General features: G+C 45.4%; 1 protein-coding gene across 1 annotated transcript in view; it reads right to left on the bottom strand.

Annotated features, from left to right (window-relative positions):
* Positions 1 to 1,096: 1,096 nt before the first annotated feature.
* zranb3 (zinc finger, RAN-binding domain containing 3) overlaps positions 1,097 to 19,232 on the bottom strand; it is a 41,686-nt gene continuing 23,550 nt past the window's right edge. The window contains exons 11-20 of the mRNA XM_036540818.1: positions 18,699 to 18,860; positions 15,083 to 15,518; positions 11,405 to 11,530; positions 8,260 to 8,357; positions 7,071 to 7,172; positions 6,428 to 6,570; positions 5,151 to 5,288; positions 3,474 to 3,813; positions 1,608 to 1,739; positions 1,097 to 1,196 (exon numbers count right to left, since the gene is read on the bottom strand). Of these exons, the coding sequence (XP_036396711.1) occupies positions 1,098 to 1,196; positions 1,608 to 1,739; positions 3,474 to 3,813; positions 5,151 to 5,288; positions 6,428 to 6,570; positions 7,071 to 7,172; positions 8,260 to 8,357; positions 11,405 to 11,530; positions 15,083 to 15,518; positions 18,699 to 18,860 (1,776 nt within the window). The 3' untranslated portion in view covers position 1,097. The remainder of the gene's footprint in view (positions 1,197 to 1,607; positions 1,740 to 3,473; positions 3,814 to 5,150; positions 5,289 to 6,427; positions 6,571 to 7,070; positions 7,173 to 8,259; positions 8,358 to 11,404; positions 11,531 to 15,082; positions 15,519 to 18,698; positions 18,861 to 19,232) is intronic.

Here is a 19,232-nt window from a genome sequence, read left to right as displayed (position 1 = left end):
TGTAATATTTTAATCACAATCCCATTTTTCATAGTTATCACCTATTCCAATTAAGCCACGGTTAATTGGACTCAGAAGTAAAAACAACCCTTTTTTTTCTACAGTTTATTAATAAAGCTCTGTTCTTTCTGCTTTGACTAATTTAAAACAAAGACGACTTGAAACTTTGGTGAGCACAATGGAACTGCACTGCAGGAGAGCTGTTAGCAGTTTGATTGGGAGCTGTTAGCGTGTCCTGTAGCACTTCTATAAACAGAAAGTGAGCTGTGAAATGGCTTAATATTCTGAGCGCTGCTTATCATTCAGGTCTGTTTCCATAGTAACTTAACACTTTGTAACATAGTAACAGCACTTTCACCCATCCAGCCCCCATCTTGAGTTTACTTGCGAGAGCCAAACATAAGTCTAGATTGACGAGCTGACAAGTATACGTGCACACTTCTACATACAATATATTAGTGCTGAGGGTGCAGGCTAATGTACTTATAATGATCTTTCCTGTGCAAGGGCCAGACTTCCTGTGTGGAAATGTGGGTGTTCTTTAAAGCGACAGACCATGTATCGCTAATGAGAGGTGTCTGTGATTCAAAGTGCAAGTGGTATAACTGACAGAGTGCTCTCGTGTTAAATAACGAGCTCTTTCGCCTCGTGCTCATCGTGCTCGAGCCGTCAGTTAAGAGACCTCCCGTTTGCGTTCAGTGAGACGTTTGGCGTCTCCGGTCCTTCTCCGGCACTTTCCGCCGCGCCCCCTCGCTCAGCCGGATAAGCCCGTGGTAAATCAAAGGCGACCACATCGCCAAAGTTCAGGGATGATTAAGAGGGGAGGGGATCACGGTGGATTACGGGCGGGATGCGGCGCCACCAGGCATCTCCCCTCTGTCAACGTTGGGCGGTGACCTTCGAAGGAAGGGCGGCTACCGCAAACAGTCCTCCGCGCTTCAGCCGCGATGTGAACGGGATGAGGGCTGAGAAAGGCCCCACAGTCACCTTCCGGAGCTTGTGCTGACACGGGGTATGGATGGATTCTGCTATAACCTAGACATGCAGGGAGGGAGCGATACAGATTGCTCCTTATTCCCCCCTTTATCCCCCCTTTATCATTTCTTGACTAAGAACCTAGTGATGTCTGAAGCCACTTTGGAGGCGGCTATTCCTTTCCGCGTTTGGCTCCTCTCTTTGGCTTGCTGGGCGGTCCTCTGTAAAGCACACAAGCAATAGAATCGCTATTGTGTTGTTGCATCTGCTGGATTGAAACATGTAGGCGGCTCCTCTTCCTGCTCAGGGATGCTGTGGCCGCAATTTCAGAACTCTGCGATAACTGTTTTGTGAATGCCAAACGGCAAACATTCTTAAGCCAGTGAAAAGTGCCCTCAGAATAGGTCAATCTGTTGATGTTATGATAAAATGCTTAGCAGCTATTTTAACAATGCCACCTATTTTTTCATTTTTCTTATTTACAATCTTGGGATTCTAGATGCTTCTTAACAAATGAATCCTTTGATGTGATTGGTGAAAGACTGCAGCAAGGCAAAGCAAAATGTAAACCTGCGGTGGGGGCCGTGGTGTGGAGCCACCCAGATGTGCGCTGTGTGGGTGTGGCCTCCTACCTCTCTGTGGCAGACGGTGCAGAGGGTCTGCAGGTTGTCTAGGGAACACTGGCCACCCCCGCTGTAGACGGGCCGGATGTGGTCCACCTGCCAGAACTGCCCCTCCGCCGGGTTCCGGATCATCTCGTTGAGCTGGACACAGCAGACGACAGAGCGCGCTTTCAGCACGTCGCATCCTATCACACGCGTCCGCCTCCGCTTTCACAGCCGCGGCTTTTCACTTCGCTGGCTGACGTGCCGCGAAGCGTGCGTGCGCGTTCCTGTGTCCTTAGCTGACCTGGTTTAATACACCGATCTCTTTCTTCACCGCCGACCACGCTGAACGTCGGAGTTACAGCTGTCATTAGCGTCCATGCCATGCAAACCGCGAATGTTGAAGAGGCTGGTGTGAAGGGTGACGGAGTGCGAACACTCCTCCGGTCTGGAGGACACCCACGGCCGCTAACGCGCCATAACACTCCGAAATGCCTTCTCCATCACGCGCGCATATTCCTTTTGGCTCCTGTCACGTCTCCTACAGCAGAAGGCGCTTGAGTAAGAATAACGGTGCCGTAATGCATCAGGAAATGAGCCGCCGCACGCGGGGAAGGGGAATCAGAGGCCGGGAGCCACTCGCAAAACTAAATGTTGGCATTTCGATTTAAGGCAAAGCCATTTGGGCTTTCTTGCCTTTTTAGGTGGAGACACCTCCGGGAGGGTTCGGCGACGGAAATCAATGCCCGTTCCAGCCGTGTAGTCCTCTCCCTTAATTAGCCCGGCTCCGCTGGGAGAACTGGCCCGAGCGCGCGGCGGGCCCGAGCACGGAGCCCAGCACCCGGGTCGATACTTCCAGAACCTGCCGCGACCCCCCCCACTGGAGCGGCCGGTCCCTCTGGTGCGCTGACCTAACCCCGGGCTCGCTAATGCTCCATGCCAATAGTATTTATTATCCGGCGCGCTGGTCATTTCCCCTCAGAAGGCTCCGTCGGGCCCGAACGCGGACATTGATTTGCGAGAGGTTGTTTCTGAGGGCTTTGTAAGGAAAATGGCAGGGCGTATCAAACGGGCGGCCGGTGGGGCCCCGCGCCATGTGAAAATCGATGTGGATGCGGAGGAACCCCGGATTCTATTTCCTCGGAGCGTCTTGAGGATCAAGGACTGAGGACTGAGAACCGAGGACCCCCCCTCCCCTCAAATCCCCCCCTTCAGCTCCCCTTCAAGCCACCCAGAGGAGCCAGCATCTCCACGTTGCTGCCAGCTTCCAGGGGGGAGTACATCCCACGCAGCTCCAAATCGTTTATCTTGTGCTCGCACAAAGCCGCAGATCGGGGGAAAGAGAGTCGGCCCTGCCATTTCTCTGCCCCCCTCTTGCTGTTTGTCAGCTAGAAAGACGCCTTCTGCTGCTCCTGGTCTGAGGGAACCATAGAGGGAGAATTACGCTCTGGAACAGGAGGCTAAAATAAACCCTTTTGTCATCAAGGCATGTGTAGGAAATCGTAAATGATTTGGCAAGGCAGCTACGCTTTTTTGTACTTGTCACACTTTTCAGAGCAAGTATTCATCCCCTGTACGATTTATATTTGGCTGTTCTCTTGCTTGTCCGCAGCGTCAGGCTGAAAGTGGTGATCTTTAGCCGAGCTCTGTGGTCTGCCTCATTTTTTCCCTCGTTGGAATCAAATTAAAATCGGCAAATCTTTATGACATCGCAAAACTAGAGTGTAATAAAGTACCGTGGACCAGCATCCTCTGAAGCAAGGCAACCCTCTAACAATGGCCATGCAGTCACTTTCCCCTTCACATCTTCATCATTCCGTGAGGGAGACAGTGGAATGTTCTTAAACCCCCATTATTGCTTCGGCACTGTTGGGCTGTGGAGGCTCCACTCACCTGTTTGAGGGAGAGCTGGGAGAGCCAGGTGCTCTCCAGCAGCTCCTTCCTGCTCCCGGGGGGGGCGTCGCGCACGCGTTGGAACAGCTGGTGGGCGTGGAGGCCGCAGTGCTGGCAGACCCCTTGCTCGGCCTCCAGCACCCGCGCCCGCATGTAGCCCTGGCTGCTGCGCACCTGGAACTCCTCCTGGCATTCGCGCCCGCAGAAACGCGCGTCCCCGCAGGGCCGCTGGCAGGACAGGCACAGGGGGTTGCCCCCGCCGTCCACGGCCTGCAGGTAACCCCCCTCCCCCGGGTCCGGCGCGTCCGTGGGACGGGACTCTGAGGAGCGCCCGTCTTTTCTGCGGAGAGGGAACGGCGCATCAGCGAGGCCTTTGAGGAAGGCCAGACGGAGAGTTCAGAAACAGGACAAGGACAATCGCTGTTTGTTGAGAGTCGGAGAGCTTTCCTTGTGCCCTGAGGCAGGGTTTATTTCCCATTTGAAAGCTGATCACTCCTTTCTCTCCTTCAGCACACCACACTACAAGACTCCAAACAGAAGAAGCTTCATAAAGTAATAAAAAATCATAACAAATAATAAAATGTAAATACTTCAGAAGTCATACAAAATGTATGTATATGGAAGTTTCATCCATGTAAGTCATGACATGGTACTGGACTCTGTGTCCCTGGTTTAAGAAATTGATTTAACTGAGCCAACTGTGACATTATACCAGCGGGAGGCTGTTGACCTGCTTCGCTGCAGTGGGCTCCTGCTCTCCCAGAAGCCCCTGCTGCTATTCAGCTGGACCTTCTGGACCAGCAAGCCTACATTGGTTCCCATGGCAACATATATCAGCCAATGAGACTTCAGTTGCCTTTCAGACAGTGGATTAAGCCTTCATCCCTCTGAGATAAATATTCACAGGTTCCAAAAGCCCCTTTTTAGACACTGCAGGCTTAAAAAAGCAAATAGTCTGAGGAGATATCTTTACTCCTTTGAGTCCTCATTTCATATCGAACTGACTGGCAAAAACCCATAAGAGCTGTGAATGCTTCATCAAACAAGTCATTTTTTAAAAAAACCACACACAAACACAAACACCACAAACACACACACACACACACACACACACACACACACACACACACACACACACACACACAGAGCCTTCAGTTCCATTCTTGATTCTGGCCAGCTCAATTCAAAAAGTTCATCATATGCAGTTCAGCATATCCAGTTCCACTTCGAAGAGCACTGACTGGCTGAACTATGACAATGCTCTGGTGTTGCTCACCATTTACCTCATGCTTTGAAGTGCACTGTGTACATTATAACAGCTCTTATTTGGCTGAGAGACACTATTAATTCTACGTAGGCTCATGGCAGTTATGCAGTTATTGTCACCATAACAGGAGAGAAATCTGCATCCCCTCACATGCATCAGGCATGATCAAACTCAAAATGCGCCCAAAAGCAAGTGTGCGGAAGACCTTGCCTTGATGATCAAAGGAATCTACCCCCTGGCGGTCATAGAGATACCTGGCCAGCATTATAGAGCACAGCCCCAGGCTTTGATATTCACTCGCTGTGGCTCCAAAGAGCTATCCGAACCTCTCTCTCCTCAGATCAACCTGTTGTGGTGCACAAGAGTGATCTCCTCTAATTCCGTCCCCACATCGAAGGCGTGTGACCTACTTGTCCGCCGTCGGGCTGGCCAGCGGAGCGGCCTTCTTTTTGGCGAAGAAGCCCTCTGGAGCGGCGATGCGGACCGTCCCCCCGTCCCTCTGGGCTTTGCTCAGGGATGCCTGTGCCACGTCCTCTTTGGTCAGGAACCTGAATAGGTGACGTGCGCATGATTAAAAAAAGAGGCCGCATATCAATGAGGTGACACACTGACAGTGACATTGCTCCCGCACATTTGCATAAAAGAGAGAGACCCCCCCCCCCCCCGCCCCTCTTCAAAGCACCCAATGTGGAGCCGAGGGGGGATGAAAAGCAGCACATGAAAGATGTGTCCCGCTCTGACATACAGGCTTTGGGGGGGGGGTGGTGTGGTGTGTGGGGGTGAGGGCTGGGGGCTGCAGTGTGCGCATGGTGCAAATTAAATCTGGAGAGATCTCTCAGAATGGTCCTCCTTGTGCTGGAAGTGATCGCTCTGGAGAATACAGGATATCGGATTCTCACCTTTTAATTGCCGCGTTTCTCCCTCACTACAGCTGCTAATGGGGAAAAAAGAAGCCACTCCACTGAGGTGCTGGGAAGCCGGGGAGCTTCTTGCGTGAGAGGTGCTTTTACAGTCCAACTCAAAGCCAAGCAGAGATAGTACCATCGAGCGCTACCTAGCACTGTTACTAAAAAATTGCACAAGCCTCCCAGAATGGTGGTATTTCAAACTGTCCACATGCAGTACTAGTCAAAAGTTTGGACATACCTGACTGAATGCATGTTTCCCATTACCTTAAAGACATTTTAATATGAAGACTTATTGCTTAAATGTTTGAAATTTGTTTCTTAGACAAATATAAATTGTGAAGCTGATGCTGATATTTTTTGGCTACTTTTAGTTTTGATTTTTTTTTGGTCACCACCTAATTCCATTTGTGTTATTTCATAGTTTTCATACCTTTATCATTATTCTAAAAGGTGGAAAATGGTATAAAATAAAGTAAAACCCTTCTATGAATAGGTGTGTCCATTAACTTTTGACCGATACTGTATGCATGAAAGACTCGTTTAAAATTGAAGCGATCGCAAAGCTGCCGATGGGGCCTGACCAAAGACTAAATCATGTAGTTAGTGAATCGCCACGTTCAAATGTGTGAAATATGCCTGGATTACGGCTACTCTGGGTCTTATGTCCAGGACCTGTCCCTGGTTGGCTGGATCTATCCTGACTTCACCCTTCTGTGCCCTGGCATTACCGGTCACTGCGCAAAAAAGCGTTGCCAGAGGTGGAAAAAGGGACCGCGTGCCTTTTGGTGATGCTCTGCCTGCGCTGGCCGCTGGTGATCTCATCTACGGCCAGGATCGGGCTGCGGAAGACGCGTCCGCTTCGCCGGACTACCCTCTGCTTCATGGCCGTCAGGGCGCTCCATTCCCGCACAAAACGCAGCACCTGAGGCGAACACACAGGTGTTCAGTAATCCTCCAATACATCGCATTGCATCTTAGCTGACATTGTTAAGCAAGGCAACCTACACAGCTTACAATTTTTTACATGTATTTATACACGTACTGATTATATTTTGTTACCACATTAGATACTAATGGGCACAACAGCAGTGGTCCATTTGGGAAATGAACTGGCAAACTTTGGGTTACAAGCCCTGCTCGTTTCCATTGCAGTATGCTGCTGTATATACTGCAGCACAGCTAAAGGGGTCTCCAAGGCCAAGCTCCCCCCCGCAGACTTCACTATCTCTTACCAACTTACCAAGAGAAAGAAAATAATTATGGGATCATGTGCCATGAAAATCAGTGGCCTTGGGACCTCTAAGACTGACGTTGTGTGCATATTTCCCTGGCAGACTTTCTCCTAACACAATGTTCTGGACTCCTGGGTTAGTACGTCTTGGACTGTACTGGTCTGTTTCGGCCTCTGCTCCCGGCTCTAACCTGCCTCCTGTTCTCACTCCGGCCGAAGGCCTCCGGCAGGTCGTCCCAGGAGTCCAGCTGGATGTCCATAGGGATGAAGTTGCAGTTCAGAGGAGTTCCCTCCTACAGCAGGGTAGAGATGGTAGGCAGACATGGAATCAGGCAAAAAAAGTATATCCAAAGCCACACGCAAAACAGAACTCATTTGCAATCGGAAAAAAAAAAATTCACCTTTCCGTCTATATGACTTACAGATGCAGTCATTTCACTATTACTGTTCACTGAAAAGAATGAGTGGGAAAAATTTTGATTTTAATATGAATTAATTAATTTGAGAACAGGACAAGTATGGAGAGACTGATGACCACCCTCAGTCATTTGCTACAATTCTTTCTTAGACTTAACACCATTCGTCACCCATAAACTCATTACACATTTTAACAGATCCCTTTGTTACGCTCTAAACCTATGAGGAGCCTTATACAAAACTTATGGTATTAACATAATCTGACATCAGGTTTAGTATAAATCACGACTCCTTCAGGCTGAGTGTTTCCACAAGTGTTTTAGAGCGCAATCTCTGAGACGGTGAAGCCCCGTTTTTTCTGGCCCATCAGATTAGCATGCAGACGCTCAGTGCGTTTTGCTTCCATTTAACTCTACCTCAGACACACTCGAAGGCTGTCTAGCCTAGATCTGCTCATCTCCCTTTTCCTATTTTCTCATCATTTATCTTTCCCACTGCTCTGTCATGTTATAGGACATGTTTTATACCGCAGTTTCTTTGTGTGGAATTATTTACTAACAAAAAAATCACATCCAGCACAAGTGGACTGCAGATGAGGAGACGTGTGATTAATTTAATTTACGTGTATAATTTTTTTTTTCAATTGGACTAAATGTAATCCATTCGAGTTTGAATTCCATTCACAATAAGTTGCTCCTATCAGGTTAATGTACCCTGCGTCCCTGCGAGTCTCGTTTCTGTCACCTCGGAAAACACCTCGCCTTATTCCTGTGATTAACTGCTGGAGTCCTCACAGCCGTGACCTAACAAGTGAGAGAGGCAGGCGAAGGTCATGCGGCTTTGTCGCCGGAAATGCCACACGCCGCGCCCTCTGTGAAGGTGCGGCGTCAATCGGGACGGGGGCCCCGCCGCCTCGAAAGGCACCAGGCCTGTGAGGAAGCCGGAGAAAAGCTTTGCTGCCACCTTGGTGTAGAGGTAGATCCTGTCGGTGTTGCGGCTGGCGCAGAACTTCAGGCCCTCGTACACAGGGAGGCCGGCTTGGGCGGAATCGCAGATGCTCTCTGTCAAAGCAGAAAGGGGATCGGGGAGCGGTGGGGGGTTACGCTTTACTGTGAAGCTTGATAAGATAGTTAACAAGTAACCACAGCGTTATTGTCTCAGGTCTGGCAGTCTGTAGTGCCAGGGAACTCACTTAACGCAACAAAGAAGTCAGTTTATGAGCAGAACCCTTATGTACAGTGTCACAGTCTGGACAGAAACTTTGTGTCCCTACTTACTGAGTAAACTCAGGCTCAATGATATTTATCTAAAATGCTGTTTTCGAAAGAGGTAGAGAAAAGATGATAATCTGTTGTGCCTTTGGGTGCATGGATATTCTAGGGGAAGCAAATAGCTTATCGATTTATCACTTCCCTGCTGCAAAAAGAGGAGATATGTGGATCTCAGATCCTCAGGATTGGGTCATAACACACTCGTTGTACAGAACATTTCATCAAAGCTTACTAGGGATATTTTCTTCTTTTCTAACATTGCTATATTTACTACTGTGTCATTGAGTGACATTTTAAAAATAATTGTGGTCACCAATGGCTTTTGGGAGGAGGCGCAATGTAAGACAGCAAGCTAGAAAATTTGTTAAGAATACCAGCGCACCGACACTTCAAGACTTGATATCAACACACTGTGATACTGTGAGATGGAACAAGCATCAGTACACGGCCACCGCAACTCATAATGGATATTAGCTAACTGACATTGCTAGATGCAACTGATATTAGCACAGTTACACCACACAAGGCATGAGAGTTCATGAAATCAGTATAGCAAATTCCCCCAAAAAGATGGGTGTTTAAGAATGAACCTTTTCCTATTTAATTGCACAACCTCCCATTACCTTTCAAAGACAGAGGGATTTATGGTCATCTTCCTTGACTTTCCAGGATGAAAATAATGAAGCACTGTGGTAACCTTGCTATATGTAAACATGACTTTATCTTAGAGGCTGAATATGCCTTTTATGTTCCACATGTGAAACTGTTAGTAACTAGTCCTGTAATGTATCACACAGCGGTTACCACCACTGCTTCTTGTAACAGCATTCCTTTCATGCTACTAGACAATGAATCGCTCCATTTCTGATCAACTCTCCTTCTCTGTTAGTCAGCCACCTTTTCCCTTTGCAGCAGGTGACAGGATGAGGATTACTATTGAAGACTGCGGTTCTTTGTCCCTCTCTTGGTTATGACAAGACGAGAGTCTCAACAGGATATGTGCCATCATACATACAGTGGTGAGAAAAATGTATGAATTTTTCCATACTCAGCCATACTGACAGCTACATAAACACACATGCTCCCACTTTCCAGAAGCAAGATGTGACTTCCTCTCTGTAACTATAGTAACTGACTGACAGCTGAGATTGATCTAATCCATTCTTTAGCAAAAAAGAAAACACACGTTAGACTGGCTTGTATAAAAATGACTACAAACGTGATATGGTTGGTGTGTGAGATTTACTTGAAAAGACCAATATGGGGGGGGTCACTCACGCAACATCATATGATCACAAAAAAAACTTAGCTGTATCACTGAATTGCCTGAGCTAAGGAATTTGACAAAGTCAAATCATTGAAATCAATCATTTGTCTGATCGCAGGTCGAAATCAGCTGCTACTGGAGGGATGCATAACAGTTAATGCATACCATCTTCACAATGATTCTGTTATATTGTAACGATGTGAAATTTGTGAAAATTGCATTGGCTTCCTCTGCCATGACGGAATGTACGTGTGCCGTCAGGAGCTAAAAATGGCAGACGTGTTGCTAACGTTTTCCCACTGACAACAGGCTGAGGTGGAGGCAATCAGCGTGTGCCATAGCCTATATACTATAGGTCATTTTTATTGGCCAACCCGCTGCGCTTCACATTAACCGGCACCCTCTGGAGACCGGAGGAAAGCGTCGTCTGAAAATAGCCCATGGGTGTCACATCGGAAGTCATGTGACACCATTAAATGCCATTAAGCATCCTTCTGAAAAGTACACACCAACATTGCGGCACTTCTCGAGAAAAGCTGAGGACGGGGGAAAAAACAAACGACAAAAAAAAAAAACACTTCCACCTCTCATATTCCCACTCTTAGTTCTCACGCGGCTTTCTTTCCGAGCAGAAATAGAGATGGCAGATGGCTTTCTTGGTGTGGGTCTTTGTAAGCATTTAGTGGGTTTGTGGTGGCGGCGGGGTTGGGTGGCTGAGGTGTTAATTGGAATGCTGCCTGGCGCTGTTGGGGCGCTTGTCTCCGCTGACAACGCAGGGGCCAGAAACAAGGCAGCTCTCTCCCGCTGCCGGCTGGAGCTCGGCCGGGGCTGATGCCATCACTGGTGCCTCCTTGGCTCTGGCTGCAAGAGGGGGGCTGTGGCACAGTGCAGTAAAAGAGCAGTGTAGCGCACGCAAATAAGAAATCCCGAGGAATTCCTCCAAGGTTGAATAATGAAAAAAAAAAGGACAAGCTGTTTTTTGGTATGCAGCTTATACCAGTCATATGGATTTTACACATAAAATAGATGTGCCTTGTGAATATGTAATATGCATACTTTTATTGCACTGTCCTTCCTGTGGGACTGAATCCTGCAAGCTGTAATCCCGCTAAATAAAAAAATGAAAGTAAAACGGTCCGCAGAAATATATTTCAGGATATTTTAAATCTCAGGGTCTGAAATACGGAAACTGCCAATATCCTATGGATAATGATGATCCATAACCCACCTATGTAGAATACCGGTGCTTCATTTATTAGGAGTATTATGCCACATAGTATTAACTCTGGCAAACTAAACATTCAGGAATACGCATGCATGTGCACAAAAAAATAATTAAAGGAGGACTTAAGGCGCAGACAGAGGGTTATGAGAACAGTGAAGATCCCAGGAAATATGCTGGAAGATAGGAAAGGTCGCGGGCGATTACCATCGGCGTGGCTGTGGGAGGGAGAGCTCTCCCCTGGCGGCTCCTCGCTTTCGCACCTCTCCTCCTCCCTCCGTTCCGGCTCCGGCTCCGGCTCCGGCTCCGGCTCCGGCTCCGGCTCCGCCGGCCGGGGAGGGAGGTGACGGGCGGTGGTGTCTGGCTCGTCGTCCGAGCTGGAAACAGTGACGCACAGGCCCGTGCTCTCGGGGGGCCGCCCGGGCCCCGGCTCTTTAAACAAAGGCACGCTGCTGGACCTGCTGCCGCTGGCGGCTGATGGGTGAACACAGAAGAATAAACATCTCCACTGTAGCGTCTCTCCCCTCCCTTTGTGCTAATTAATCCATTAAATGCTACTGAATCATCTACAGGCACTGAAACACGTCAACGATACCTTAATTAATCACAACACTATTACGTCTTTTAGTCCGATGATCTGATTAAAATGGCTACCGCAATCATTCAGTATTTGATAGCTTCTACACGCTACAGTAAGTATACATAAATATCTACAGTATGTACATATCTACAATACAGAACACAAATCAGACAAGTCTGTCAAATAAACTGTGAAAAAATGCAATGCATCCTTCTAAAACATAAAAATAATATGACAGAAATATGTTTTCAGTTCAATGCACACAAGTTAAATTTACTCTATCGATTATGCACTGATTATTCATCAATCTCCATTGTTGCACCGATAAACTGTTTTGATAAGGCAACACTAAACTGCATTGTTTAGGTAATATCACACTGTATTATTGACTGCACAATAGATTTGTGTTGCCTGAGAAATAAACTGCATTGTGTGGTCAATACCAAACAGTTTTGTTCAGGCAACATTAAACTATGGTCTTGGTGAACACATAGAGTATGCACAACGTGTAGTAAAATGTGCATTGATGTCATCTGAAAGAAGCGCATACATAATTTATTTGACTTTGATCAGCTGTAGCATATTTGATTTCAGTAACATATGGTACAATGGGTCAAACGCATCATGCCTGCGCTTATAAAAATTCAAGACGCATTGTGGGGGGTATGCGAGATATTTTTCCAAGATGCGGGTTTATATTCCCACATTCTGAAGACATCTTGAACCTGAGTAATGATGAGCATGATTTAACAATCCCCCACCCTCCTTAAAGTGTGCAGAACCTCCCGGCTGGTATCACTGAGACAAGGGACAGTCGCGGTGCTTTTCAGCGCCGCTCAGAAGCACTGCTAATTGTCCTTCCAGTTTGAAGCCCGCGTCTCAAAGGCCAGCCTCGTATAGATTTTCTGAAATGTCATCTGAATTTTGGGCCGCAGGCTCCCCTGACACCGGCTGAAATGACTCCAGACAGCTCGATTTTCCTTTGTTTTACACCCCGGACTTAAGGCGGCCGAAATGGAGAAATTACAGAGAGAAATTCACCGGGCGTAAATCACGCCGTTAAAGCTGATCCTTACAGGCTGAGTTTCACAACCATCATGAGAGCAGTCGTTCTACGCATTGCTCCCTTCTCCATCGCGCTGATATAACTCAACATCCTATGTGTGGCAGTGTAGCATAGTGGTGAGGAGCAGGGCTGGTAACTGAAAGGTTGCTGGTTCGATTCCCTGATGGGGCACTGCTGTTGTACCCTTGGGAAAGGTACTAACCCAGAATTGCCAGCTGTATGAATGGATAACATGTAAAAATTGGACCCTATGTAAGTTGCTCTGGATAACAGTGTCTGCTAAATACTAATAATGTAATGTAGTGCAATGCGTGCTACAAGAAACTGTCTGAAATGAGTGAAATGTAGGGCACACCTGGATGATAGAGAGAGCATTGTCCTACACAGTGCTCTCATCACATCACTGGGTCACTTATTGTCCCTGAGGAATGAAAACCTCTCTATTAGCTTACCAAGGGCATTTCTGCTTGCTGCACTATATACTGCCGATACAAATCGCAAGGCTTAATCAATCCTTTTAATTAATATTGTGCTACATCAGCAATTTGTACCACTCGGCAAGCAGCAATTCCATACTGAGGTACTGTATGTCTCTATGTAACTTCCTGAGCGATCACTCCGCTCTCGTGCTGGGCTGTTAAACTCCATATCCAATATGCTCATAGTCCAGCGTACACGGAGTCAACTGTGATTGGCTCACAAAGGCAACTGATTCTTTTTAACTGAGAGGGAAGAGATGAGCACGTTAGCATGTTATTCTGGTACCAATACTAATAAATTGTTTACGGGTATATGGCCCAACTTTAATGTGATTATTACTTTGTTAACTTGGGGGCTGACCGTCAGGTGTTGAGATGTCCGTGGCTCATCAATGGAAACGGGAGCAATACTATAGGATATAGGGCAACGAGGTGGGCAAATTTGCTGTATTAGCAATTAGGCGACATCACAGGGCTGACAAAGCAGATAAAGGCCGGCGCAGCTTTAGATGAACTGTTCGTCGTTTTGTAAACACGGAGACTGGGAAACACTGAGGTAGCTCATGGGTATTGCCGCGGGTAAAAGTAAGGCAGTGGCGGCAGCGTTGCCATGGCGCTGCTGGCATGCCAAAGGTGACACAGCCCTGTAATTACAACACGCGCTATGTCCATAAAGCCTGCTGCCCCGCGAAGGGACTTCTGCCTCTAATCATAGAACGGTTAGATGCTGAGTCCTCACATAAAGAGAATTCTGTACTCCTGGCTGTTTGCATGAACTGTGAGACTGTTCCGCTGTATTGTTCCAGCTACATGCATTAGGCGAGTACTGTGATTGCAGGGATGCACATTAACCGATTAAACGGAGGGATGGGCAAAAAACTGACGATGCCACAATCGTTCATTTACTGACATCACGCTTTATGCGTAGCTGCAACCGAAACAGAACACAAAGCAAGATTGCAGCAAAGTAAATAGTTACTATACACCAGATTTCTATGTGTGTAATTTTATTTCTACAGTTGTGTGTAACGTGGACACCTCCCTTATCCATCCAGTAAATCTTTATTGCTTTATTACCCCCTTTCGAGTGCTCTGGTATTACCCCTAGGTGACACTACAGTCTGCATTTGTGTTAAAAGTAATTTTCAGTGGCAGAGTTTTAGGGTCATTTGAATACTACTGCACCGAGTATTTGCACTGATCCACACCGCAAAACGAATCGTTACACCCCTGTCACACCCACTCAGCGCTAGTGCTAAGATAAGCCAGGTGTAAAAACAAGTAGGCCTAACTTCACTGCAGTTGTAGTTGTTATTGTTGCCATCCTGCAATAACAACTCTGTGCGCTGCACTCTGTGTTAGGTAGCTGTGCTGGCTCGCAGGGTCCTTTAAATAGGGCATTTTAAATAAATTAGATTGTCCAAAGACTTGAAGTGCTATTCAGAGCCTACTTTATCTATATAATGGCAAAGCTGCTTAACTTGACAAAATGATGTCTGTACTGAATTATGTACCCTATTATGGGAATTGTGTACCCTATATATATATTTCACAGGCTTTTCTGCCTTTGTGGTTCAATTCTCAGCTGAGTCATATTAAAGACTTTAAAATAGCCCTTTGAAAATTGTCTGTTATCAGCTGCTTCTCAACACACAAAACAGGATAACCACTGATCCTATGAGTCAGCTTGGACAAGGCCTCTCACCATCATATCATCACAAATAGTGACAGGACAGTGAATGTTTATGAACCTCATTATAGGTGGAGGTGGTGTGCTATTTTATCCAATCACAGTGCCGTCATGTCAAAAGCAAAGTGTTCCGATTGGTTTTTTTAGGGTAATGATTGACAGCACATGGCAGAGCCTCCACCTACGATGGAGGATGCGAGTGTGTACTCACCCGTGACGGAGCGCGCGGTCTCACACATCTCACAGTAGGGGAGGAGGGTGCTGTTGAAGTAGGTGCAGGCCGTGCAGCTCCACCCCTTCCTCTCGCCCACGGGAGGGGCGGGGGCTCCCTCCGACAGCCGGCGGGAGGCCAGGAGCGAGAAAGGGGAGCTGGCCTTTCCCGTCCAGGACCTCCTCGTCTTCCTCACAGCAGACGGCTGGGGGCTGGCAAACCGGAGCCGTTTGGTCTGGGGGGAGAAGTCCTCGTCCTGCCCTCCTGAGGTTCCGCTTCGGCTCCCCTCTGGCTGGCTCTGCTCCTCCCCTCTCTCCGCCCCCTGCTCCGACGGCGGGAGGGTGGCATCTTCATCCTCCGGTCTGCTCCTCTTCCTCTCCTTCCGCGCGCTCGGTGAGAAAAACGTGCGGATGTCATGCTGTCTGTCCTTCTCAAACTGTGAAAAGACACATTCAAAAACACCAGATAAGGAACAACAGCAATAAATGTAAAAATAGCTCAGGGATACATATCAATACGACAAAATGTTATTGTAATTATTTATATTTTTTTCCCCTAGAACAGTTGTTTCTATAAGTAAAAAAAACTCCTAGAAAGGCACTGCCTTACTAAACAGTCACAATGACTGCAGTGAGCAGGAAATTAAGTTACACAGGGAGGGGTTAATGCATCTTTTAACCTGCCCAACTTTAACTAATCTGAATTAACATAACTGCAAGTACATCTGTCAGTCGTTTAAAGTCTACGTTCATCACATAATATATAAAACACAATTTTCTGTCCCAGGCACACCTTGGATGGTGTGTTAAGTGATGCTAAAACATACTCCTTATCATGATTCTCAAGCCCCGAGGGTGATTAAGTGATTTACTCACTGAAACAGAATATAAAAAAGCATATAGATATGCACACCAGCAAACGTCACCCCAAGCCAAATTTCATACACAATGCTTTTAATTTAGATTATTAAGCAATTAGAATCTAGAGAGTGTCTGGAATCATTTTGTAATTCATTTATAATAATTGATTTACCTACGGTCTTGCTTTCAATTGCTGAGTTTAAATTAATATGGAATTATAGCATGCCTCTGGATGTCAGCTGTTTTAATACCTTGTGAACCAGATTTATTTCTATAGAAAAAAAATCACTGCTAGGTTTAGAATTACAGCTGAAATGAATAAAAACATATTTATGGAAATTTATTTGGAAATAAACAAAGAATGAAAGAAAAATGTACAGATAACATTTGGCTTGGTTCAACAGCCATTTTGCTGAGGTAAGTGATGCTCCAACTAAGATACTTTAACTTTAATACAATAACACTGTATCTTATTTAAGTCTGTGTAAGAAGTTCTGATGTCTGAGATGCTAATGGATGCCAGAATCTCCACTTTTATAACATTATAGCCAGTGTGCTGTTACTAATGGGAAATAAAGAGAAAATGTGATGGCAAAAATTGCTCCCTCTAGTAATGATTTCTCTGTCTACATTTTTAATAATTTCTTATGATGTTCAGCACTGGGTATTTTTTTTTATAAATAGATAGACATGAAAAGGTTATTAAAATGCCCTGCGCTGTGGGTACTGTTAAATGATTCTGACTCAGGCTGTGCCAGTGTTCGAAGTGAGCACATACATCACTACTCAGAAATGCAGATTTAATTTTTGAAATACACAATATTGAGGTTATCCAAATGCTGCCTTATAAACCAGCTGAAATTTGTTTATGGTGACAATGAGCATTTTTGACAATGTGTGGGGTTTAATTTCATGTATGTGCTCACAAAGTCATTTACTTTCACTGAAAGTATGTTATGTCCATATTAAGACTTCTAATACTGTTGCAATCTCAAGGTGTGAATTATATGTATTATGACATCAACTTTCCCATATTAGACTTGCCTAATGGTAATACTGAAGTGTGACACACTTAGGTATGCCACCTAATGTTTTTTTAATTAATGATATATTTTTGCACAGGAAAAATAAGGCTGAAAGACAAAAAAAAAAAACAACTCAAATATCAGGCATTGTGTCTTGCAACATGTAGTAAACATTCTACATATACTGTTAGTATGTCACTCACATTTCAGAGCCTCCATTTAAATTTACCACCCAAGAGTGTGTGTTCTAAAGTCACGATGGCTGATGGTTCATTTTCATTTCGAACTTAGATTCCTCTCAGAAAGACTTCAGCTCAGCTCTTTCAGCTACAGATTAACTAGCTGGCTTCTTTCATTGTTTCAGCTGTTTTCTCCAGCATCACAACTGTCTGCTCCCATCATTTAAATGTGTTTGACGCACATATTCATTTTAACACATGCATCAAACAAAGTCTTCACTTTTTAACACAATTATGTTTCCAGCTGTTCATAAATAAACTGCCAGAACTGATACTTGCACACACGGTATCTTATTTATGTCACTATCCTGGCAACCAAAATCTGTTATGAGAGACATCCCAGTTCACTTCTACAGACCAACTACTTCCATGGAGTTTGACAGCACATGATCATATGTACTGTTTGCACTTATTTATTTCTGAAGTCAACCCTGCTATCATGTTTAATGAACTGACCTATAAGATATGTTACCTGACTCTCAATCTCAGTATGTGTGAAAACGCTGCGTGGCTGCATATGGAAAAACTGAAAAATAGGAAATGTTTAATGAATGGAGGAAATAATGAAATAATGTTCAAAGGGAAAAGTAAAATTTAACAGTGATGTACCTGTAGAACACTTTTCTGCTTGAAATATAATAAAACTAAGTTTAAAAATCTATGGAAATGATAAATTTCGTATCCAGAAATGTTCAACATTAAATAAGCCAATTTACCCACACACCACTTATAACAATTCTTACACTGCTATTAATGTTCCACTCATATTAAAATACAGAAAAGTAAATCATAATATATATTTTACAGATTATGACAAATATTTCAAGGCAAGCATGCTCCACATGGGTTACTGAAGCTTTACACTTTTTTGGTCCCATATTGAAGAAGAAAAAAAAAACCTAGTTGCTGTAAACTCCTGAAACCCAATGGAAATTTCAGATGATATGTATCCTTATACAATTTATCTTTGTTTGACAATGAAAAAAATACAACTGTTTCGTGAGCCAATCACAAATCAAGACCAATGCCATTAATTCGAATTAGAGCTGATATGGATCCACCCTACTTCTGACCATAAGAAACATTTCTGAAGCATCTACCTTACTTATAGTGGCTTTCTACATCTCAGTAAGCTATACCATTCTTCACCATAAGTCTATGGTAAAGATGATCACTTTATAATAATGGCACTCTGAATCCAGAACTCATCACAGCGTAGCTACTCAAATACATTCCACCTTCCAAAGTCAAGCAGAGAGCAGAGTATGAAATAATATTATAAGGGTGTGCTGTTAATTATGCTGTATTCCCCCTCCCTCATATTTACATATCCTGCAAATTATTAATAGACCTGACGATATGAACATTTTATATGCACGCACACTTCATTTGTGCCGTTGCTAGGTTTCCATAATCCCATTTTCACAGGTTGGGAAGGTGTTGGTGGGTGCAGCATGTGTTCTTTGCACTGTCAGTGTGCAGTCGAACTCACATGGGAGAAGAAGACATCTTGGCAGCCTTTGGCGTCCTCGTCCAAAGCCTCGCTCGGTGTCCACGCCTGCGCAAAATTCAGGAAGTCCCATTTTCCCTTGTCCCCGATTTCCGCCTTCAGGTACTCCTTCTTTCCATTTAAAGTACTGCCGGTAACGGTCTCCTGTTAAACACAGCATGAGGGATTATGGTGAAAGGTGGCCATACATGAAGAGGAAATCACAGACATGCCCTTGAATTTATTTTTAAAAAAACTGCCTGGAACCATGGCTGGTCATGTCAGTGTGCACCTGCCAGGCCTGGTGTGCTTCTTGTAGCAAGCATCGATTTTGACAGAATTTTTCACAGGAGACACAAGGAGGCTCATAGCTCCTGTCATTCAGCCCTCCCACTCCGACGCACAGCTACTACAGACAGGGCCAGAGTACTGACAGCTGTCCTGAAACAGTCCATTACCTCACACATTTCACTCTGACAAATGTGCTTCTTTGTGAGAAAGACTGGTTGGATCCTGTAAGGAGCTCTAGATATCGTA

Source organism: Megalops cyprinoides, chromosome 11 (genome assembly GCF_013368585.1).
Source record: "Megalops cyprinoides isolate fMegCyp1 chromosome 11, fMegCyp1.pri, whole genome shotgun sequence".
Lineage (NCBI taxonomy): Eukaryota > Metazoa > Chordata > Actinopteri > Elopiformes > Megalopidae > Megalops > Megalops cyprinoides.
This window is presented reverse-complemented; position numbering and strand designations above follow the sequence as displayed.